At 41.6% G+C, this 24,244-nt stretch overlaps 2 protein-coding genes and 1 pseudogene across 2 annotated transcripts; 2 read left to right on the top strand and 1 right to left on the bottom strand.

The window, feature by feature from the left end:
• The first annotated feature begins 4,748 nt into the window (after positions 1–4,748).
• LOC128845946 (olfactory receptor 6B1-like) lies at positions 4,749–5,714 on the top strand. The gene has a single exon (XM_054045047.1). The coding sequence runs from the start codon at positions 4,749–4,751 to the stop codon at positions 5,712–5,714; it is 966 nt and encodes a 321-aa protein (XP_053901022.1).
• Positions 5,715–15,622: 9,908 nt separating this feature from the next.
• Positions 15,623–16,588, top strand: LOC128845945 (olfactory receptor 1020-like). The gene has a single exon (XM_054045046.1). The coding sequence runs from the start codon at positions 15,623–15,625 to the stop codon at positions 16,586–16,588; it is 966 nt and encodes a 321-aa protein (XP_053901021.1).
• Positions 16,589–22,412: 5,824 nt separating this feature from the next.
• On the bottom strand, positions 22,413–23,432 carry LOC128845944 (olfactory receptor 10A7-like; annotated as a pseudogene).
• Positions 23,433–24,244: the final 812 nt, after the last annotated feature.

Raw genomic sequence — 24,244 nt, 5'->3', positions numbered from 1 at the left:
TTCGTGGGCCAATCCTGATTTGTTATTTGCACTAATTCACTGAATGGCTTAATAATCTCATGGACTTGAATGTCAGAGTGGACCCTTATTATCATCTAGTCTGATCTCCTACATAGAACAGGCCAGAGAATTTGACCCAGTGAGTCCATAACTTGTAGTTAAGCTAAAGCATATGTTTTAGAAAGAGACACCCACTCTTGATTTGAAGAGATGGAAAATACACCACATCTACTGGTAAGTGGTTAACTATGTTCTGATGGTTAATTACCCTCAGACTCAAGTCTGTTACGTGCAAATGGAATAATCCATCATGCAGCCGCTATAGGGTTTGGAGGGGTAGCTAAGGTATTAGCTATGAGTTGGTAAACCCAAGTAAAATTCCTTGCTCTGCCACAGACTTCCTGTCTGACCTTGGGCACGTCACTTACTGTACGTCCACACAGCAGAAAAAATCCCTGCGGCAGCGCGTTTCAGAGCCTGGGTCAACTGACTTGGGGTTCCGGGGCTTGAGCTACTGGACTAAAAATAGCAGTGTAGATGTTTGGGCTTAGGCTGGAGCCTGGGATCCCAGACCCTTCCCACAGTCAGGTTTTCAGTCCCCCACTCCAGCCTGAGAGAGAACATTTACACTGCTCTATTTAGCCCCGCAGCCCAAGTTCTATAAGCCCAAGTCAATTGAAGTGGGTTTTTCTTTACAGTATAAACATACCAATAGTTACAATTTTCTAACTTTTGTAAGTTGAAAGAGAGGTATAAAGAGATGGTGGGAACTTGTAATGTGGTGAGAAAATGATAATTTTTGAAGCAAACAGGTTTTGTTTATTGTGGGTTTTGTTTTGTTTGTTTTATTCCATTTTCATTTTTGTTGTTTTCAAAGATTCTGAAGAACCGATTCAAAAACTCCTTTAATCGTCAATGAAACCAATTTTTTCAATGAAAAAAAAATCTAGACCAGCTCTGATGATAATGTCTGGTTGGTGACCTAAGACCAATGGAAATAACAATTTTGAGAAAGATTACACAAACTTCTGCATATTTAAAGTCTGTTGACTATACATTTCTTTCACCCCCTTTTCCCCCTCCCCACCACTTTCCATAGATGGGGAATAATTCAACCATCAGCAAAATTTTCTCTTAGGCAAAAGAGCAATTCTTTAAGGCTGGCCATTAGCAATTAACAGTGTTGTTTATATTGTCTCCAGCATAAATATATAATTAATTCCCTGGTCACAATGATGTCAAGTCCCTTTCATCAATGGTATGAAAGAAGGTACTGCCTATTCCTAAAACGGATATAAAGATGAAGAACAGAAGACTTCTATTTTTCTGTAATGATAAAAAGTAAAATCAACGGAGAGGTGCAGGCATGTGAGTGCATCTTCTTAGGAGTATGCAGGGTCTCTTTAAACAAGGGAGCAAGATCTATGAAGAATATCAGGAGAGCAGACATCCTGCAGAAATCACAACCCAGTCATGGAAACCCTGACAGAGGAGGTTGCATGAGAACTTCCAAATGGCGATCCAGGTAGCATAGTTCTTTGCCACTGCTGTTAGAACATAAGAACGGCTGTACTGGGTCAGACAAATGGTCCATCTAGCCCAGTATCCGGTCTTCCGACAGTGGCCAATGCCAGGTGCTTTAGAGGGGAATGAACAGAACAGGGCAATTAACAAGTGATGCATCCCCATTATCAAGTCCCAGCTTCTGGCAGTCAGTGGTTCAGGGACACCCATAGCATGAGGTTGTGTCCTTGACCATTTTGGCTATTAAGCAATGGATGGATCTATCCTCCTGGCATTTATCTAATTCTTTTCTGAATCCAGAAAATATTTTGGGTCTTTACAACATTCCCTGGCAATGAGTTTCACAGGTTTACAGTGCATTGTGTGAAGAAGTACATCCTTATGTTTATTTTAAACCTCTGCCTGGGTGACCCCCAAGTTCTTGTGTTATGTGAAGAAGTAAATTACACTCCCCTCCTTCAATTTCTACACGCCATTCATAATTTTTATAGACCTCTATCATATCCTCCCCTTAGTTATCTGTTTTCTAAGATGAACAGCCCCAGTCTTTTTAACCTCTTCTTGTATGAAAGCTGTTCCATACACCTAATCATTTTTGTTGTCTTTCTCTGCATCTTTTTCCAATTCTAATATATCTTTTTTGAGACGGGGCAACCAGAATTGCATGCAGTATTCAAGGTATGGGTGTGCCATGGATTTCTGTGGTGGCATTATTATACATTCTGTTTTATTATTTATCCTTTTCATAATGGTTCCTTATATTGCATTAACTTTTTTGAATGCCGCTGCACACTGAGCAGATGTTTTCAGAGAACTATCTGCAATGACTCCACAATCTTGTTTTTGAGTGTAACAGATAAATTAGACCCTATCATTTTGTATGCATAGTTGGGATTATTTTTTTTTCCTAATGAATTTATTAGTTTCCAATTATCAATATTGAATTTCATCTGCCATTTTGTTGCCACATCACCCAGTTTAGTGAGACCCCTCTGTAAATCTTCGCGGTCAGCTTTGGACTTAACTATCTTGAGTAATTTTGTACCACCTACAAATTTTGCCACCTCACTGTTTACCCATTTTTTCAGATAATGTATGAATGTGTTGAATACCACTGGCCCCAGTAAAGATCCTTGGGGGACCCTGCAATTTACCTCTCTCCACTGTGAAAAATGACTATTCCTACTCTTTATTTCCTGTCTTTCAACCTGTTACTGATTCATGACTGCTTACGTTGCTTAAGAGTCTTTGGTGAAGGACCTTTTCAAAAGCTTTCTGAAAGTCCAGGTACACTATATCCACTGACTCCCCCTTGTCTGCATGCTTGATGACACCCTTAAATAATTCTCATAGATTGTGGAGGCATAATTCCTTACAAACCTGGGGTGACCTCAAATTTCCCAGCACTTTGTTTAGAACTTATTATTGGTTGGGTCTGTTTAAATGTGATGGCAGTAGGGAATGTGATGTGGGTGGTGTGTATGTAGGAGAAAGATATATCCCTTAAACTGAGTGTTTCAATGTCCCCTTGAACTGGTATGATTCAAACGGCAAGAACTGGATTTATTAAACAAACCGTAGTTACTTCTTAGAACAGGATTGGAATTGGTCAGAAAACATTTGTTTCTCCTGAAATTTTTAACTAAAACTATTTAACACCCAAAAACTGACCATTATTTTTTGGCAACTGACAACTCAACCGTTGTTAGCCAAAACTTGCCCCAAACCTGTACATTTTCAGCCGAAAACTGTACATTTCTGGCTGAGAACTGACAAAATACAAATATTTTGGATGGAAATGTTCAGTTTTCTGTTCTTTCAGTTTCTCAGTGGAAAAATGAACATTTTGAGCAAAGCAGACACTTCCCATGAAATTTCTTAGTCAGCTGAAAACCCAATCATTCTTTAGGAAACAAAGTTTTTATGGAAAAAAATTGACAAGCCCCATACAGGATACAAAAGCTGTTCTCCCTCATACAACCCGGCCTCTCACAGTTCACATTCATAGCTGGTCCTGTCTTCTCTCCCCCTAGACACTCTTAACTCAATAGGAGCTATTTGTTGTTGTAAGCTTTTCTATATTCTTGTCTATCTCAGGTTCTTCTCTGGCCCTTGTTACAGTATCTGTGCACCTCCATCTTTTCATGTATTCAGCCTCAGAACACTCCTGTGAGGTAGGGATGTTCTATTATCTCTATTTTTTGCCCAAGGAGAAATGAGGTAAAAAGAACCTAAATACCTTGCTGCCAATTACAAAGGAAATCCATGGCACCAAGAGGAATTGAATGCAGGTTTCATAAATTCAAACCTAGCACTCTAACCACTGGACCATCCTTCCTTCTTTCAAAACTCTATTTCCCTCAGTTCTCCAGGCTCTGAACCACAGCTGGTGTGAATTGCTAGAGACATATCAATTTACACTATAAGAGGATTTTCATGTGGCCTCTAAATCTAACTCCCATCTTGAATATCCCAAAGTAGGTGTGAGTCTTATATACCACAAATTATTTGGTCGTGTAATAGTGAATCTTTAAGATTAATAAAATTAAAGTTGCCAATTTATGATATTCTTGTCAATAATTACTTCTGGCTCATTTTCTCTGGCAAAGAATTTGTTACTAAAATAATACTATTTTTCTTGTACAAGTAATCTAATTTATCATGATGAGATCCAATTTTAATGGCCACGCGCATGCTCAGAATGGATTTTCAAAAAACATGCAGCACTGAAATCACTCTGCTCACACAGAAATCTGTGGGAATTTTATCCATTTACATTAATAGGAACAGCGTTAGACTTTGAAAATCTCACTCAATGTCACTAAATTTTCTTTCTTTCTTTCTTCACTTAAATCTAGAACTGATCAGAAATTTTATTTTTCCACTGAAAATTTTGACAAAAATGGGGGGGGGAATCGTTTCATAGAAATGTTCAGTAGAACATTGCAACTTTTCATAGAAAAATTGAAAAAAGTTATCTGCTGAAAAATATTAGTTTTAAGGGTAAAGGAAAACAGATACTTTCTGCAGAAGTTTTCATGTAGTTGAAAACTCAGTTTACCATTGAAAAATAGCATTTTATGGAAAAGTTTCAACCTACCCAAATCCAGACTGTCTGTCTAACTGTGTACCTATCTCTCTGTATGACTCACAAATGGTTGTATTCCTTTCTTACTATATTTTCAAAGGTTATAATTTCTTCATTTATCCTACAGACACAATCCATGGCAAACACGGAATGGGAAAATCAAACATACATCTCAGAATTCATACTCTTGGGATTTGGGAATCTTCCACGGTTGCATCTCCTTCTCTTCCTGCTGTTTCTAGTCATCTACATTTTGACCGTGGCTGGAAACATCCTCATCATTCTGCTTGTTTTGACTGATCATCACCTACACACTCCCATGTACTTGTTTCTGTGGAATTTGTCCTTCTTAGAAACCTGCTACACCTCAAACAGCTTGCCTAGGATGCTGGAGAGTCTCCTAACTGGAAACAGAGCTATTTCAGTTTGTGGGTGTTTCATACAAAATTATATTTTTGGTCTCCTAGCGGGCTCGGAGTCTTATCTCTTATCAGCCATGTCTTATGATCGGTATTTAGCAATATGCAGACCACTGCATTACGCAGCCCTCATGAATCGCCGGTTCTGCCTCCAGCTAGTGGCTGCATCTTGGATAAGTGGCTTGTTGGGTAATTCCATTATATTATATGTGTTGTCACGGTTAGTTTTCTGTGGCCCCAACAAGATTGACCATTTCTTTTGTGATCTAATTCCGGTTATTAAGCTCTCCTGCAGCGACACCCACCTCATGGAACTTGTGGTTTTCCTACTTTCTTCCATATTCTCTCTGCCACCATTACTACTCACCTTGTCATCTTATTTATGTATCCTCTCCGCCATCCTGCGAATCCCTTCCACCACCGGGAGGCAAAAGGCCTTTTCCACCTGCTCCTCTCACCTCATTGTGGTCACATTGTTCTATGGAACCATAATCATTGTTTATCTGTTACCAAAAAACAATGCACTGAGAGACCTGAACAAAGTGTTTTCTCTTTTCTACACTGTCTTGACCCCCATGGCCAATCCTTTCATATATACCCTGAGAAATAAAGAAGTTAAAAACGTACTCAGTAAAGATGTCAGAAAAATTAGGGCTTTCCTGAGAGAAAACACAGGCACATAACACTTGCCATCCTTGGTCAGACCAGTGGTCCATCTACTCCAGTAGCTTGTTGTTAAAAGGGGCCTAACTCCAGATACATCACAATACAGCTGGTCAAATTTTAAAATAATGTTTTGATTAAAATGATTTTTCAATTAAAATGTACATTTTTTAATAAAAATGAAACTGAATTTAGAAAACAGGAAACTGGGGGAAAAAAAGAGCAGGTTTAGGTTTTGACTTTCTTTTAATAATGCTGTCATGTAACTGATGCTATTCTTGTCTATGTACATGTTTAGTCCTTTTTCATTCCTGCTAAGTTCATTGCCTCAGTAATACTTCCTACAATGAATTCTGAAAGTAAAGTGAATTTTAGAGAAATGTTTTAAAATTGTTTCCTTAAATGTCCCCTTGATTCCCAGCATACGTCTTTCATGGTCCCTTAGTTAAGGCTAGTTTGAGTTTTCATCAAAAGCAGGATTTATCACCCTCTTTTTTTACCATGATGCCGCACTGGGGGGGGGGGGGGGGGGAAATAATTTCTTTTAAAAGTCAGTTTAATATAACCTGGGATCACAAACTCTGAAAGCCTTCACCACAACCAAATGGCTATAGATTGGTGTCATTAAGAGCAGAAATAAGGTTGCTTGGGTGTGCTAATTATGCAGTTCCAGACCTTAACGTGTTTGTGTTTCTTTTCAATTTAACCTTAATTCTGAATTTCCTGTGTTTCTAACACTTGGCTTTTCAATAATGATACCATCACTTTAATATAGCTTATAATAAGTCAACGATCTGTGCTCTCCTACTTAACTCCCTCTTCATGTCGTTTTTTTGTCTAGACATTATGAAAAGGAGTATATAGCTGGTCGGTCCAAAATTTTCCATTAATTTTTTTTTCAATGAAAAATAGTATTTTGATTGAAGAAATTTTCTCTGATCCTGCCTACTTTCCTCAGAAATATTCCAATTTCCACCAGAAAACCTGAAAATTGTTGGTTGCCTTTATGTTGTCAGAATATTTAGCTGAACAGTGTCTTGTAAGGTCTCATATAAAAAGTGGTGACAATAAAAAGTCATTAACATTACTGCACAATGTATGTATGGTTAGCATGTAAAGAGTCATGTAAGTGCACTGGAAATATGTTCCTAAAATACGTTCAGACCAAGCAATCCAAGTAGAGCAAACAAAGAAGTTTGTTCCAGACAAAGAAATGTTTTTCTGCCTGTTTGCCTGTCTCTGAGGTCAATTGAGCAAGGTGAGATCAGAGACAATGGAAGTTACCTTTGCATCTGAGTCAACAGGAGAAGAAGGCAGAAAGACGGCATGGCATCTGGGACAGAAGAACTCTTCCTGGGGTGTGCACTTGGGAGGAATATATTTCAAAGGCTTGCGGGGCTATCAGAAAAAGCGGAGAAACCCCCTTAGTTATGTTAAGGGACAAAAGGAGCCAGTGCTTTTGGAATCTGTGAAAAGTCGAACCTTGAACCATGTGGGTGTAAGAGGCTGAGAACTGACTAGAAGTGAGAAATCACCTGAGACCAGAATTTTATCCTGTTAAGTTTTAGACACTAGAATGAGTGTTTTTACTTGTGCTTTGTTTGTAACAATTTCTGTCTCTTTGTCCTTGCTTAGTATCACTTAAATGTAGGTTCTATATTAATAAACTCATGCTCAGTTTTACTATAAACCATCTCAGTGCCATGTATTAAGTTAAACAGCATGTCCTCAGTGAGCCAAGAGGCCGGTGGGTGTACTGTCTTTTTGCAGGCAGCAAACATGATACCATCTGTGTCTGTCCAGTGACAGGAACTAGACATTGCAGAGAGAATCCCTGTGGGAGCTGAGGACCTGGGGCTCACTGAAGATTACCTGCAAGGCACTATTAAGACTGGCAGAATCTCAAATAGTTTGCTGATTTGGCAGGGAGATGAGGGTCCAGCAAAGCTCTCCCTTGCTGAGGCAGAGAGGTAACATCGTGGCTTACCATTGAGAGCACCCGAGGCAAGTGTCACCATAACCAGATAGATAGAATGTATATAGTCAGTTCTTGGCAGTTTTCAGAGAGAAAAAAAAAACAGTTTTCATTTTTTGCATTTTTCATTTTTTGACAAAAATTCCAATTAAAATGAACAATTTTTCTTCATTTTATTGATGACAAAATTATTTTTTCTGACCATCTCTAATAAATAGGAGCACCCGATCGACCTTCTCTATACTGCTCACCATGGTGTATGGTTACTATTTTTGAAGGACCCTATGGGAGTTAGGTACCCAGCTCTAATCGAATGGCAATGCAAGTTGGGTCTCTAGGTCCTATCAGCCTCCACTGGGAATCCAGTCCACAAGAAAGTGGCTCAGATACCAACCCATTTTGTCCCCTGTAACCTAAAGGGAGCTTACCTATGAGGGAGAGAGTAGACCAGTCTCCATGTCCATAGATTTGACTCTGGAAATATCTACATTGTAACACATTGTGGTTGTGTCCAGGTTAAGGGAATCTAGAGCCCCAGACACACCGACACATGGAGGTCACCCGTGAGCCCACTCCTTTGTTTGGCCATGCCCCATGCACTGTGGTCCTACCCATCCTTTGCGGGTAGCAGTGGCATCTATGTGACTGGTGCAGGACCCACCACAACTCCTCTTTGGGCATGGTGGAGATCACTCTTCCCTGGTCCACCAATCCCTGTCCCAAAGTGGGCTGCAAGCTATCTCACAGAAACACGGTGGGGTGGGCAGCAGTCGGAGTTCGTTGCACAGGAACTTTTTTTCCTTCCCTCAGACAGTCTGCAGTTCATGTCTTTATCTTTTCCTTTGGTCTAAAACATTTTAAAATGAAATCCGAGATACTGAGTCATGCAACTAGCTGAATCTCTGCTCCCTTTCAGGTACCTTCCCTATGGGAGAAAACAATAAATGTTACTATACACAGGTTAAAAGCGTACCTGAGGTGACCCATCAATCTTATGGACCCTCAGTAGATCAAAGTCCTTCCAACCATTCCCAAAAATTGTTACTGATGAAGGCTCAACCATTATCCTGGGTAAATTGTTCCAATGGTTAATTACTCTTACCATGAAAAATGTATTTGTATTTCAAGTCTCAATTTGTCTAGCTTCAACTTCCACCCATTGGATTATGTTTTACCTTTCCCTGCTAGAATAAAGAGCCCATTATTAAATATTTATTCCCCTTGTAGATACGTATAGGCTGTAATCGAGTCACCCCTCAACCTTCTCTTTGTTAAACCAATTAATTATTAATCAATATGAACTATTTTAAAATGTAACCATAAAATAAAATATGACAAAATCCCTATAGTTTTGCATGCATAACTTCTCCATCTATATATATTTTAACTGCTATGTTGGTAAATGAATAATTTATGAATAATGATGAATAATTTACAATTAACTTTTTCCCTTTGTGAATAGGGATGTCTACTGAGCTTGGCCATTATCAATTAACGGTGTTGTTTACATTTACTCTGATATAAACATAGAATTAATTCCTTGGTGACATCAATGAAAAATCCCCATGATCCTAGAATGCATATAAACATGAAGAGAAGACAACATTAGTTGTTTTCTAAGAGCATCCAACAAAATGAATGGAGTAGCAGAGAGAGATTAATGCATCATCTCAGGAATGTCTTTTCACAATTGTATGAAGAATATCAGGAAAATGGTTGGCATGTGGGAAATACAACCCAGTTACTGAAATCCTGACTGAAGAGGTTGCATCAGAAATTCAAGCAGATAATTAAGGTAACATAAATCTTTTCCATGGTTGTTAGCTGCAGTGAAATCATAGAATCATAGAGGAATCATAGAATATCAGGGTTGGAAGAGATCTCAGGATGTCATCTAGTCCAACCCCCTGCTCAAAGCAGGACCAACCCCTACTAAATCATCCCAGCCAGGGCTTTGTCAAGCTGGGCCTTAAAAAAACCTCTAAGAGTGGAGATTCCATCACCTCCCTAGGTAACCCATTCCAGTGCTTCACCATCCTCCTAGTGAAATAGTTTTTTTCTTAATATCCAACCTAGACCTCCCCACTGCAACTTGAGACCATTACTCCTTGTTCTGTCATCTGCCACCACTGAGAACAGCCACTGAGAAATCATAGAGTGAAATACTGAATTCCTTAGTCAGTGTTTACTCAGTCCCGAAATACAGTGTATACCGCTTATTAGCAACCTCTTGTTTCCCAGGAATAAGTTGCTATTATCTGGGAGTTGCAAATAAGCAAAAGCCAGGGAACAAAGCTCTGGGCCTTGTCTTCCCTGACTGCAGCTTCAGAAACCTGCCTGCAGCTGGGGCCTTTCCTCCAAAAAAACTGTTGGTAAGCAGCATACCTGTTGCCAATATTCATATCCCATTAACATTAAAACAAAAGTCGTTACTATTAGGATTGCTATTAAGTGGCATCCATTGTAAATTATGAATGGTCTAGAGAAGGGAGATCCGGAACTCCTGTTCTCCCTGTGTCACAGCACATGAACAAAAGAACATTCAATGAAATTGAAAGGTAGCAAATTTCAAAACTCATAAAAGGCAATACCTCCTCACACAATGTGTAATTAGACTGTGGGACTCGGTCACTGGAAGGAGATTATAGCATGACCAAGTGGACATCATTCTCCAAAAATGTTATTGTATGGCCAATCTAAGATGTATCTTGAACACCTTAGTCTCATCATTATACTGGTGTTCTAAATAATTCTTTTTACTCCTTAGTGTTTATGCTACATGTGGACAAATTTACTTTGCTTAATTTTTGACATTGTTGAATACAGTGGGGCAAATTCAGAGCTGAATCAAAGGAAATGCAAAGGAGAGAAAACGTTGATAACTTATGCAGCAAACAGCTGGAAGAAATAGGTTTAATGGGACAAGCAAAGTATAAGTATCGTAAAATTAGAGGATTGGGCCAAAAGAAACCTGATGAGGTTCAACAAGGACAAGTGCAGAGTCTTCCACTTAGGACAGAAGAATCCCATTCACTGTTACAGACTAGGGACCGAATGGCTAGGAATCAGTTCTGCAGAAAAGGACTTAGGGGTTACAGTGGACGAGAAGCTGGATATGAGTCAACAGTGTGCCCGTGTTGCCAAGAAGGCTAATGACATTTTGGGCTGTATAAGTAGGGGCATTGCCAGCAGATCAAGGGGTGTGATCATTCCCCTCTAGTCAACATTGGTGAGGCCTCATCTGGAGTACTGTGTCCAGTTTTGAGCCCCACACTACAAGAAGAATGTGGAAAAATTGGAAAGAGTCCAGCAGAGAGCAACAAAAATTATTAGGGTGCTGGAGCACATGATTTATAAGGAGAGGCTGAGGGAACTGGGATTGTTTAGTCTCCAGAAGAGAAGAATGAGGGGGGATTTGATAGCTGCTTTCAACTACCTGAAAGGGGGTTCCAAAGAGGATGGATCTAGACTGTTCTCAGTGGTACCTGATGACAGAACAAGGAGTAATGGTCTCAAGTTGCAGTGGGGGAGTTTTAGGTTGGATATTAGGAAAAACGTTTTCACTAGTGGGGTGGTGAAGCACTGGAATGGGTTACCTAGGGAGGTGGTGGAATCTCCTTCTTTAGAGGTTTTTTAGGTCAGGCTGGACAAAGCCCTGGTTGGGATGATTTAGTTGGGGTTGGTCCTGCTTTCAGCAGGGGGTTGGACTAGGTGACCTCCTGAGGTCCCTTCCAACCGTGCTATTCTATGATTCTATGATCTTACGTGTTAGACATCTGGGGACCAGAGGGAATACAAACAAAATCATAAGAAAATTACTTTCCCTTCTGTTCTGTGAATCAGAATTACAAAGAGTAAAAACTTGTCACTGCTCATTATTGGACAAGTTATTTTGGTGTCTAAAGATGCAAATAGTCACCTACAAAGAAAGGATTGAAAAACAAACAAACCTGGGTTTGTTTCGTCTAGAGAAGAGAAGACTCGGGGGAGGGGGACACATGATAACAGTCTTCAAGTACATAAAAGATGTTATAAAGATGAGTTTAATAAGTTGTTCTCCTTAATCACTGATGATAGGACAAGAAGCAATGGGCTTAAATTGCAGCAAGGGAGATTTAGGTTGGACATTAAGAAAAACTTGCTAACTGTCTGAGTGGTTAACCACTGGAACAAATTACCTAGGGAGTTTGTAGAATCTCTGTTCTTGGAGATGTTTAAGAACAGGTTAGATAGAAACCTGTCAGTAATGGTACAGGTAATACTTAGTTGTGCCTCAGTGAAGGGGACTGGACTAGATGACCTTTTGAGGTCCCTTCCAGTCCTACATTTCTATGATCATTTCTATGAGTTCAAAAGCACCTACTGTAACCATTCCTTAGTGGGTCACAACTGAGGATGCCAAATTCAGGACGAACTGCTGAAAAATAGGGCAAACACAACCCAAAACTGGTGGTTATTCTTTTATAAGATATACCAAATCAGCCACAAAAGTAAACTCCTGTTTCACTGTACTGGCTAACAAGAAAACATAAAGGCAGTTTCCTCAGGTATTCCAGTCCTTATATCACTACCAAAAACACTGGATTCATAGATGAGAGGTTCTTTACAACCAGTCTCATCAAATAATAGGTTCTTCTGATCCCAAAGGACCAGCCACACACCCAGGTCAATATATAACTCGGATCTTACCCAAAAATCACGCTGATGCCAATCTTTTAGTATCTAAAATCTAAAGGTTTATTTATAGAAAGAAAGAAAGAAAGAAAGAAAGAAAGAAAGAAAGAAAGAAAGAAAGAAAGAAAGAAAGAAAGAAAGAATGGTGAGAGTTAAAATTGGTTAAAGGAATCAATGATATACAGTAATGGCAAAATTCTTGGTTCAGGCTTGTAGCAGTGGTGGAATAAACTGCTGGTTTAAGTCAAGTCCGAGGGTGCTAAAGGAGTTGGCGGGTGAGATTGCAGAGCCATTAGCCATTATTTTTGAAAACTCATGGCGATCAGGGGAGGTCCCAGATGACTGGAAAAAGGCTAATGTAGTGCCCATCTTTAAAAAAGGGAAGAAGGAGGATCTGGGGAACTACAGGCCAGTCAGTCTCACCTCAGTCCCTGGAAAAATCATGGATCAGGTCCTCAAGGAATCAATTATGAAACACTTAGAGGAGAGGAAACTGATCAGGAACAGTCAGCATGGATTCACCAAGGGGAAGTCGTGCCTGACTAACCTAATTGCCTTCTATGATGAGATAACTGGCTCTGTGGATGAGGGGAAAGCAGTGGATGTGTTATTCCTTGACTTTAGCAAAGCTTTTGATACGGTCTCCCACAGTATTCTTGCCGCCAAGTTAAAGAAGTATGGGCTGGATGAATGGACTGTAAGGTGGATAGAAAGCTGGCTAGATCGTCGGGCTCAACGGGTTGTGATCAATGGCTCCATGTCTAGTTGGAAGCCGGTTTCAAGCGGAGTGCCCCAAGGGTTGGTCCTGGGGCCGGTTTTGTTTAATAACTTTATTAATGATCTGGAAGACGGTGTGGACTGCACTCTCAGCAAGTTTGCAGATGACACTAAACTAGGAGGCGTGGTACATACACTAGAGGGTAGGGATCAGATACAGAGGGACCTAGATAAATTAGAGGATTGGGCCAAAAAAAACCTGATGAGGTTCAACAAGGACAAGTGCAGAGTCCTGCACTTAGGACAGAAGAATCCCATGCACTGCTACAGACTAGGGACCAAATGGCTAGGTAGCAGTTCTGCAGAAAAGGACCTAGGGGTCACAGTGGACGAGAAGCTGGATATGAGTCAACAGTGTGCTCTTGTTGCCAGGAAGGCTAACAGCATTTTGGGCTGTATAAGTAGGGGCATTGCCAGCAGATCGAGGAACGTGATCGTTCCCCTTTATTCGACATTGGTGAGGCCTCATCTGGAATACTGTGTCCAGTTTTGGGCCCCACACTACAAGAAGGATGTGGAAAAATTGGAAAGAGTCCAACGGAGGGCAACAAAAATGATTAGGGGTCTGGAGCACATGACTTATGAGGAGAGGCTGAGGGAACTGGGATTATTTAGTCTCCAGAAGAGAAGAATGAGGGGAGATTTGATAGCAGCCTTCAACTACCTGAAGGGGGGTTCCAAAGAGGATGGAGCTCGGCTGTTCTCAGTGGTGGCAGATGACAGAACAAGGAGCAATGGCCTCAAGTTGCAGTGGGGGAGGTCCTGGTTCTATATTAGGAAAAACTATTTCACTAGGAGGGTGGTGAAACACTGGAATGCGTTACCTAGGGAGGTGGTGGAGTCTCCTTCCTTGGAGGTTTTTAAGGCCCAGATTGACAAAGCCCTGGCTGGGATGATTTAGTTGGGAATTGGTCCTGCTTTGACCAGGGGGTTGGACTAGATGACCTCTTGAGGTCCCTTCCAACCCTGATATTCTATGATTCTATGATTCTAAGTCTCTGGAACACATCCACAGCTTGGATGGGTCATCCAGTCCTTTGTTCTGAGATTCAGTTAGTAGCAAAGTTCCTCCAGAGGTAAGAAGCTGGACTGAAGACAAAATTTAGGGGTTTCCATGGTCTTTTATAGCTTTTGCCATGTGGAGGGCATTCCATTGTTCTTACTGGAAAATTACAGCAACAAGATGGAGTTTGGAGTCATGTGGGAAAGTCCCATGTCCATGCATTTCGCCAGTCACAGCAGGAAATTCCATTAAGTGGAGATGGGTGTCTCCCATGATCCATTGTCAGTTAAATGTTCTTTCGATGAGCCACTCAATTTGAATAGTCCCTCCAAGATATGATGGCTAGCTACCTTGTGGGTGGTACCCCAGGAGCACACATTTGAAATCCAAGTATACAGCCAATACTTATAACTTCAAATACAAAAATGATACATGCATAGAGATAGCATAATCATAACCAGCAAATCATAATCTTTTCATAGACCCCTCACTCAACAATCTTTGTACAATATTTGCTGCAAATATATAACAGTGGTTGCAACAATGATCTATATGGTCATATTTTAATCAGATAACATCACACCTACATACCTGACTCCTATTCAAATCCTGAAGTCCTTACTTTGTTTTTGCTCAAATGTAATTTTTAATTGAGTAAGAGTAAGAAATGAATAGAGCTGGTTGATATATGTTTCCATCAAGTCCAGCTGATGATTCCAAAATTAAATATTTTGCAATTTTCATTACATGGTGAATTTCAAAATCTTGATTGTTCTTCGCAACAGAGGAACAAAAAAGAAATCGGAAACATCAGAATTTCCATCAGGACAGACACACCATTTTTACTCATTTCTGGAGTGAATCAGAATAGGGACCTCAGAATGTGTTACTCTAGTTAAAAGGAAAAAATCCTATATTCAAGATGAAAAAAAAATCAAATTAAAAAAATGTCACCAGGGAAGCTGTGAAAAGCATCCAGCACTCTTCAGCCCACTCCAATGCTCCAGCCACTACTGTATTGTAAGTCCTAGTCAGACTCGATGCACATCAATATAAATGAAAGGCTGATGTAAGAGATGAACATCATCGTATTACAAGGGAAAGAGAGCCAGGACCTACATACTCTGTTCTCATAGTTTAAGATGATAACGATGAGTCAGTGGTTATTACCTATATTTCAGGGAAAGTGTATGACAATGTTGATGGGCTATGAAATATTAACCAGCTTTCCAGCCTGAAGTGTATCTGGATAGTGAGTTTCAGTAAGGCATGTTTTCTTTCTTTCTTTCTTTCTTTCTTTCTTAATTATGAGGTTTCTGTCAAGGATTCACCAATATTTATTCTGGAGTACAATACACACGGCAAGAGAATTTCGACAGTTACCCTTTAGAAAAAATCACTTTGTTCTGTGAAAATGTATGGATGGCAATTGAGATTTTTGCCTATATTATTCACTTCCATTTTTCATTTCATTTCCTTGTTCTTAGGAAATCAGACCCATGGTAAACACTAAATGGAGAAATCAAACATCCATCACAGAATTCATCCTACTGGGATTCGGGAGTCTCCAGGAACTGCAGACCCCTCTCTTCCTGCTGTTCCTGGTGATCTACATTGTGACCATGGCTGGGAATATCCTCATCATTGCATTAATTGTGACTGATCAGAATCTTTACACCCCCATGTACTTCTTTTTGGGGAATTTGTCCTGCTTGGAGACCTGCTACACCTCCACCATCCTGCCCAGGATGCTGGCTGGTCTCCTGACTAGGGACAGAACCATTTCTGTTACTGGCTGTTTTGTACAATATTATTTCTTTGGTTGCCTCGCAGGTTCAGAATGTTATCTCCTAGCAGCAATGTCGTATGATCGGTATTTAGCAATATGTAAACCCCTGCATTATACAATGATGATGAACGGCAGATTTTGCTTACTTCTCATTACTGGCTGCTGGATAATCTGCTTTGTAATTAATTCCATAATTATATTTTTGTTGTCCCATTTGATTTTCTGTGGCCCCAATGAAATTGACCATTTCTTTTGTGATTTGACCCCATTGATAAATGTTTCCTGCAGTGACACTGAACTGATAGAACTTCTGGCTTTTATTCTCTCCTCCCTAATAGCAGTGGGCCCCTTTCTATTAACCCTGACTTCCTACATGTGCATCATCACCACTATCCTGAGAATCCCTTCTGCAACCAGGAGGCACAAGGCATTTTCCACCTGCTCTTCTCACCTTATTGTGGTGACCATCTTCTATGGGACCCTGATTCTTGTTTATCTGTTACCAAAAACCCACACACTGAGAGACCTGAATAAACTGTTCTCTCTCTTCTACACTGTCCTGACTCCCTTGGCCAATCCACTTATCTACAGCCTGAGAAACAAGGAAGTTAAAAAGGCTTTAAGCAAAGGGGTTAGAGAATTTATTGATTTCTTTGGAAGGCAGACACTCCATTAATGCTTTAGATTAAAATAACAAATGTGCAAGAAAATTGACTGTGAAGGTGGAGTTCAAATTACTGATGATTTTCTATTAAGAGGTGAACCAATAAATTTTCCACAGAGTCTATGTGAAATTATTATGTGGTTTTATTATTCCTGTTGCATGCAGGGCCGGTGGAAGGATGTTTTGCGCCCTAGGCGAAACTTCCACCTTGCGCCCCCCCCCCGTCCCCGATCACCCACCCTGAGGTGCCCCCCTGCGCCATCTTCCCCCCTCCGCCCTGAGGCACCTCCCCCACCCCAGTTCCCCACCCCCCACCCTGAGGCACCTCCCCCGCCCCTGTCCTGCCTCCTCCCCGAGCATGCAAGCCTGGGAGGTGGGACAAGTGAAGCAGCCACGGTGAGCTCGGGGAGGAGGCGGGGCAGAGGTCAGCTGGGGTGGGGAGTTCCTCTGCATGACGCCCCCCCCCCCCCTTGCTGCAGGCAGCCTTCCCCGTGGTCCACTGCCCCAGCTCTCTCCGCCTAAATGTCAGCAGTGACCGGGGTGGCCAAAGATCCGGCCGCCGTGGTCGCTGCCGAAGAAAATAGCACCCCCCAAATCCTAGCTCCCTAGGCGACCACCTAGATCACGTAAATGGTTGCATCGGCCCTGGTTGAATGCATCTATCTGGCTATCTACTCTTTCATCCATCTGAATTTCCATAGTGTAAGATCTTTAGGTCCTTACACATGCCATCCTTACTCCATATTCAGTCACATTCCCTCCTCCTTCTTACTGAATCCAATTCCCATTGGCTTCCATTGAGTATTTACTGAAGTGGCTGCTATAGAATCATAGAATATCAGGGTTGGAAGGGACTTCAGGAGGTCATCTAGTCCAACCTCCTGCTCAAAGCAGGACCAATCCCCAACTAAATCATCCCAGCCAGGGCTTTGTCAAGCCTGACCCTTAAAAATTTCTAAGGAAGGCGATTCCATCACCTCCCTAGGTAACCCATTCCAGTGCTTCACCACCCTCCTAATGAAAAAGTTTGTTCCTAATATCCAACCTAAAACTCCCCCACTGCAACTTGAGACCATTGCTCCTTTTTCTGTCATCTGCTACCACTGAGAACAGTCTAGATCCATCCTCTTTGGAACCCCCCTTCAGGTTCTTGCTACATTGACAAGAAGATTTCCATTGATGTTCTTAAATCACCTCTCTGAGAGGCAGTAGCTAAGTCAACAGAAGACTTATTCCATCAGTCAAGCTGTGCATACACTGTGGGTTAGACTGAATTAGCTACACCACTCAGGGTTCAGAATTTTTCACAACCCTGAGTGACCAAGCTAAGTCGATCTATTTTTTAAGTGTAGACCAAGCCCTAGTTAAAGAGGATGGGTCTTGTAACCAGATGTCAGGACTCTGTGTATCCCCCATTTTCCCCTTTTGTGCTTTCCAATTTTCATCCAACAACATTACAATTCTGCCCACTGAGGCCTAGAACATCCCCTGAAGTTTTGGACTGGATCAGATGTGGTGTTCAAACATTACTGCATTGCATGCAGAGAGGTGGACCAACAGACAGACAAGCCGAGAAATTCCATTATCTCGCGTCTTTGTGCATCAAAGCATTGTGAGGTGCTCAGATACTGCAGTGATGAGGGTTATACAGGTACCTAATGCAGACATACAGACAGACAGATTGATAGATCAATCCCACAGATGGCTTTGAAAATTTCACCCATACGGTGTAGGGATATTAGTCTGAGCAACCAAACGCCAATCTAAGGATATAAACATCTCCTTAGAGAGATCTTCCTTTGGATGGAGAAGCTCCAATGCCAAGCTATGTGCAGATCCTAGGACATTTCTTTCCCCTAGCCTTTGGCATGACAGGGTACACTTACTGTTCAGACCTTAAGTGACTTTTTCTATTCCAGGCTGAGAAGAGCAAAACGGTGGACAAGAAGCTGATCTCCACTCCCAGCTCAGCCCAGCACAAAAGAGATGTTTTTTTTTTTCCTTTTTTTGAGAAAAATCTTTTCTTTGAGGAAAACAGACATTTTTATTTTATTTTACCCAAAATCCCAATTTTCCTTTGGGTGGGTCCAAGTGTGGGTGAGTAGCCCAAGCTTCCACCACTGCTGCAACAACCACATTGCTAGTTTTAGCGTGCTAGCTCAAGCCCTGGTAGCACAAGTCTGTCTCCACAGGTTGGGAGGCTGGCTTCCAGCTGCAGTGCAGACATACCCCAATACCTTCAAGGCAGGGCTTGTCTCTTTCTATGTTTGAATAGGACCTGGCACAAATGGTCCTGAACCTGTCTGGGTCCTGTGAGGCACTAATAATAAACAATAATTATGATGATATTAATAAATAATAAAGGATTTCTGCAGAAGTATCCAGTTTATCAGAAACCCAGTTATCTGTCAAACACAAAAAAAATCTAGCAACCCTAGTAGATGATACACTGAAAAAGTAAGAGCAGACATAACACTTGTATGGGGATAAATAGATAGAGGAGTATGTATGGGACTAAATAGATGAGTAGCTAGGGGAACAGGTAGGTAGATATGCATGGGGCTAGATAGATGAGTTGATAGGGGAACAGTTAGGTAGGTAGGTATACATGGGGCTAGATAAACAAGTAGTTGGGGAACAGGTAGGTAGGTATATATGGAGCTAGATAAGTGAGGAGGAATGGGGATAGGAAGAGGGATAGATGAGCATGTATGCGTAGGAGAGAGAGTGACACACTGTCACCCAGGAGGTCTGTTCTCTCTGAGTGTTTACAACAGTCCCCCACTGCAAACTCTTCCCATCAGCGCTCCATTGATCTTAGTGGGGTACATGGAACCGTAGGGACCCTCTGACATGGAATCAGCTGCTGAGATTGGAGCTTTAGACCTTACTCTTTTCAGACAGGGCCTTTTAATTTTACTTGTATTCAAGAACCAGCACAATGGAACCCCAAACCTCACCAGGACATCTAAGAACTACTCCTATTGTGTCTGGGCTCAGTTGAACCTTTACCATAAGCTTTGAGGAATCCACCTCCTGTTTTCCCCTGTGTGCATCCCACTGCAGGGCAGGAGACCAATTACAAAGGAAGAAAGTTGCAGCACTAGAAAACATAGTGCTAGTTACATTGTGTGCAAAGGTTGGGATTTTCCACTGAGTTTAAGGCAGTTAGTCATCCAACTCTCTTTGGTACCCAATGTTCAGCTCCTAACTCCATTGAGTAACTTGGAAAATCCCATTGTCTTAGGGTACGTCTTCACTACCAGCCATATAGGCAGGTAGCAATCGATTTATCTGGAATCGATATATCACGTCTCATTAAGATTCGCGTAGCTGAAGTTGTGTATCTTGGATTGATCCCCCGCCCAGTGTAGACCAGCCCATAGTTATGGGGCTGGCTGCCTCTCAGGTCTTTTTAACCTGCCTCAGGGTGGAATCTCAGAGTTCTCACCCTCTGAAGTTCCGTCAGCCAGGGATGTGACTGGCAGCTCGTGTAGACATATCAGCACTAGCTGTGCTCCAACTCATGCACTAAAAGTACAAGCAAGGACAGGATAGCATAGACTGCACAGGTCCACCTGACCTCCCACCCCAGGTATGTATTCCATTGTGCAGCCTTCTCTGAAACCACTGTGATGGAATCCTCACTTCTACTTTTATTGAGCTAACTAGAGCACAAGTAGTGAAGCACACACCCGGCAGCAGGGTAGACATACCCATGGCACTTGAATTTCCTCCCTCTGGGAACCTGTGACTAGTAGCTTCCTTAAAATAGAGTATATTTGTTTAGCAGTTGGAACAAAGTGTTAGATTAGAAAGGATTTGAAAACAGAAAGCAACCTGTATGCATGTCTGTTTTACCTGAAGTCATGCCATGCTGTAATTGCAAGCCTAGCTGCTTTAGACAGCCCTGCTCTTCCCCTTCAGTGCCCCTTTCCAAAAGGCTGTCCTTTCAAACCCTGGAGGCTTCTTCAAGTCTTGTTAGGCTTTGGTCCCTCCTAATCAAACCAGCTCTGTAGACTGTCTGGGACCAACCCAGAGTCAACAGAGCCCATAGTTCTGGCATTTTACCTTAACCACCCTTAAGGGGAAGCTGATGAGGGAAACATCTTGAGCCATCTTCCTGCCTGGACCATTGCAGACCATCCCTCACTGGGAAGCACTGAATCAAAAATATTTGCACAGAAAACACCATTGCAAAGGCAGCACAGCATAGTTGCACCTGGCTTGGATTTTCCTGCCACTCCTGTACCTTGTTCAATAGGGCATGTTCCTGCCAGTGGGTGGTAAATTCACAGGGCAAAAACTTGTCCCCATTAAAGCCAATGGCACTGACTTCAATGAGATCAGGGTTTCATCCACTGATTTTAGGGGAATCAAAGACCAGCATGACCTAGCCCCCTGCATAGAACAAGCCAGAGAATTCCACCAAGTCACTCCTGTATCAAGACCATGACATCTATTTGCACAATTCATAGGTGTTAGGAGACATTTGATCCTATATTTTACTTACAGCTAGGTTGGCACTTCTTGATATTTAAGCAAAAGCCTTCCATTTAGACAAGTACACCACAGGCTAAAAGTTTGTGGAAGTAGACAATGGTTTGAACGGATGGATTATTTACAGACTAGTAGTTGAAATCCTAAGCTCTCATGAAGTCCTATGTGTAAAAAAGGCTGAAAATGTCTAAGAACTTAAAAATGGGATGAGACCAAACCATGAATACCAGTGAGGGCTGAACGTGGTGATATTCCAAACAAAAAGAGCTCTCTACCAATCTTGTGGCTGTTTCCATCTGTTCACACTGACTCAATAGACATTCTAGGCTTCTGAGTGACAATCCTGGAATCTGATAATATAGATGAGAAGGAAGAGACTATGTTTGGGTTGTGTGTGTTTGTTTTGCTTGTTGACTTTTTTCCAGAACTGATATCTGAAAATGACTTGATAGCACAACCTGAAGAAAAGCTCTGTATAGCTCAAAAGCTTGTTCCTTCCACCAACATAAGTTGGCCCAATAAAAAGGTATTTCCTCACCTATCTGATAATGAATGCATGTAAATTCACAGACTGTCATAGGTACATTAAAAGAAAGAGACAACAAATTAGATACTTTATTTTTTTTTTCATTTTTATGGAAATTGGACAGAATTGTAAAATGCTACATACACAGACACTATGGACACCCATCAGGTCAATTACCTTTTCACCTAGTTATATATATTCAGCATCCTCAGCCCTGGCATAGATCTTGTCCTGTGCAATTTGGTCAGATTTAGAATCATAGAATATAAGGGTTGGAAGAGACCTCAGGAGGTCATCTAGTCCACCTCCCTGCTCAAAGCGGGACCAATCCCCAACTAAATCATCTCAGCCAGGGCTTCATCAAGCCTGAGTTAAAAACCTCTAAGGAAAGAGATCCCACCACCTCCCTAGGTAACCCATTCCAGTGCTTCACCACTCTCCTAGTGAAAAAGTTTGTTCCTAATATCCAAACTAAACCTCCCCCACTGCAACTTGAGACCATTACTCCTTGTTCTGTCATCTGCTACAACTGAGAACAGCCTAGATCCATTCAGATTCTCCACTTTGGGGGAGACAATGGGACATGAGTTGTATTCCAAGAAGCCTGCACCCCAGAGACTTTCAAGGCCTCACATGCCAGACACAGGCACTAAAGTTGAAGGAGCTGCCTCAGAACTCACTATATGCTCACAGTCTCCTATGATGCATCATGTGGTTTAAGTATGGAATCATCAACATGCAGCCCCCATCAGAGCATTTAAAACAGATTGATTAATCCTCATCTTATTATACCCATCCAAATTCTGGTGATCACCCCGGACCAGATAACCAGCTGGAGTAAATCAGCACAGTTTCATTGACTATAGTTTACACCTGCTGTGAACTGGATCCAGCAAACTTACTAAGAACTTTTCTCAGGGCCATATTTACATGCTTATTTCTCAGGCTGTAAATGAGGGGGTTGAGCAGAGGAGTCAGGACAGTGTAGAAGACAGAGAACACTTTATTTAGGTCTCTCAGTGTGTTGTTTTTTGGTAGCATGTAGACAATGACTAAGGTTCCATAGAAAACGGTCACCACGATGAGGTGGGATGAGCAGGTGGAAAAGGCCTTTTGCCTCCCAGTGGTGGAAGGGATTCTCAGGATGGTGGTGATGATATATATGTAGGATGCCACCGTTAGTAGAAAAGGGGGAAATGTATCAAAGAAGGAAAGGAATAAACTTACCATTGAAATCAGTTGCGTGTCACTGCAGGACAGTTTAAGAAGTGGAATGAAATCACAAAAGAAATGGTCTATTTCATTGGGGCCACAGAACGTTAACTGCAACATCAAAAATATAATTATGGTAATAGCCAGAAAGCCACTTACCCAAGACCCAGCTGCTAGCTGGAGACAGAACCTGCCATTCATAAGGGCTGAATAGTGCAGGGGTTTGCATATCGCTAAATATCGATCATAAGACATCGCTGCCAGGAGAAAACATTCAGTCACCACTAGGAAACCAAAAGAATAAAGCTGTATGATACAACCACTAAATGAGATGGTCCTGTCCCCAGTCAGGAGACTGGCCAGCATCCTGGGCAGGATGGTGGAGGTGTAGCAGGTCTCCAAGCAGGACAAGTTCCCCAGGAAAAAGTACATGGGGGTGTGCAGATGCTGATCAGCCACAACTAGCACAACAATGAGGATGTTCCCAGCCATAGTAACAGTGTAGATCACTAGGAACAGCAGGAAGAGAAGAATCTGCAATCCATGAAGATTCCTGAAATCCAGGAGATTGAATTCTGTGATCGACGTTTGATTTCCACATTTTCTTTTCTCCATGCAATATAGCTACTTTAAGAAGAAATTATGAAAAATAATTAGAACATACAGCATGAATAAACCAGAATAAATATTCAAGCAATTAGCTTTAAAAATCCAAAGAGCAAACTAAGATGAGGATTTATATTTTCTTACAGAGTCAAGTAATTAATATATTGCAAACTTGTAAGAAACAAGAAATATAGCAATTTTCACACCCAACCAGCCCACTCTTACATCCAGTCTTGTACCCTATGTTTGACAGTAGCCACAAGCAAATGCTGGAAATCAGTGTGTAAGATCACCAAATGGACAATTGTGCTCTAACATACATAGAATCATAGAATCATAGAATCATAGAATATCAGAGTTGGAAGGGACCTCAAGAGGTCATCTAGTCCAACATATATGGAACGTTTCTCTCTAACCCCAAGCCTGTTACTTGTTGGCCTGTCTCCTGAAGTATGAGAGCTTTGTAAATTTTCAATCTTAGATAGTGTAACTGTGGGCATCCTTTTTATCCACATGGATGGATAACCCCTTGTTTGCGTGCTACTAATTTCTTCGTGTCAAAGGTGTGATAGCTCGCATAGACCAACCTCTGCTATTTCTGCTCCAGCTAATGCCGACTGGTGTCTGCTCAGCATAGGTGCTGGAACTAGGGGTGTGGGGGTGCTGCCGCACCCCCTGGCTTGAAGGGGTTTCCATTATATACAGGGTTTACAGCTTGGTTCAATGGCTCTCAGCACCCCCACTATACAAATTGTTCCAGCACCCCTGCTGCTCAGGCTAGCTCCCAGGCACAATCCTACCTAACCCCATGGATACATACTCAT

Source organism: Malaclemys terrapin, chromosome 12 (genome assembly GCF_027887155.1).
Source record: "Malaclemys terrapin pileata isolate rMalTer1 chromosome 12, rMalTer1.hap1, whole genome shotgun sequence".
Lineage (NCBI taxonomy): Eukaryota > Metazoa > Chordata > Testudines > Emydidae > Malaclemys > Malaclemys terrapin.
This window is presented reverse-complemented; position numbering and strand designations above follow the sequence as displayed.

Excerpts from the sequence above, each read along its gene's own strand:
- LOC128845945 (XM_054045046.1), top strand. The coding sequence starts at position 15,623 with ATGGTAAACACTAAATGGAGAAATCAAACATCCATCACAGAATTCATC.
- LOC128845946 (XM_054045047.1), top strand. The coding sequence starts at position 4,749 with ATGGCAAACACGGAATGGGAAAATCAAACATACATCTCAGAATTCATA.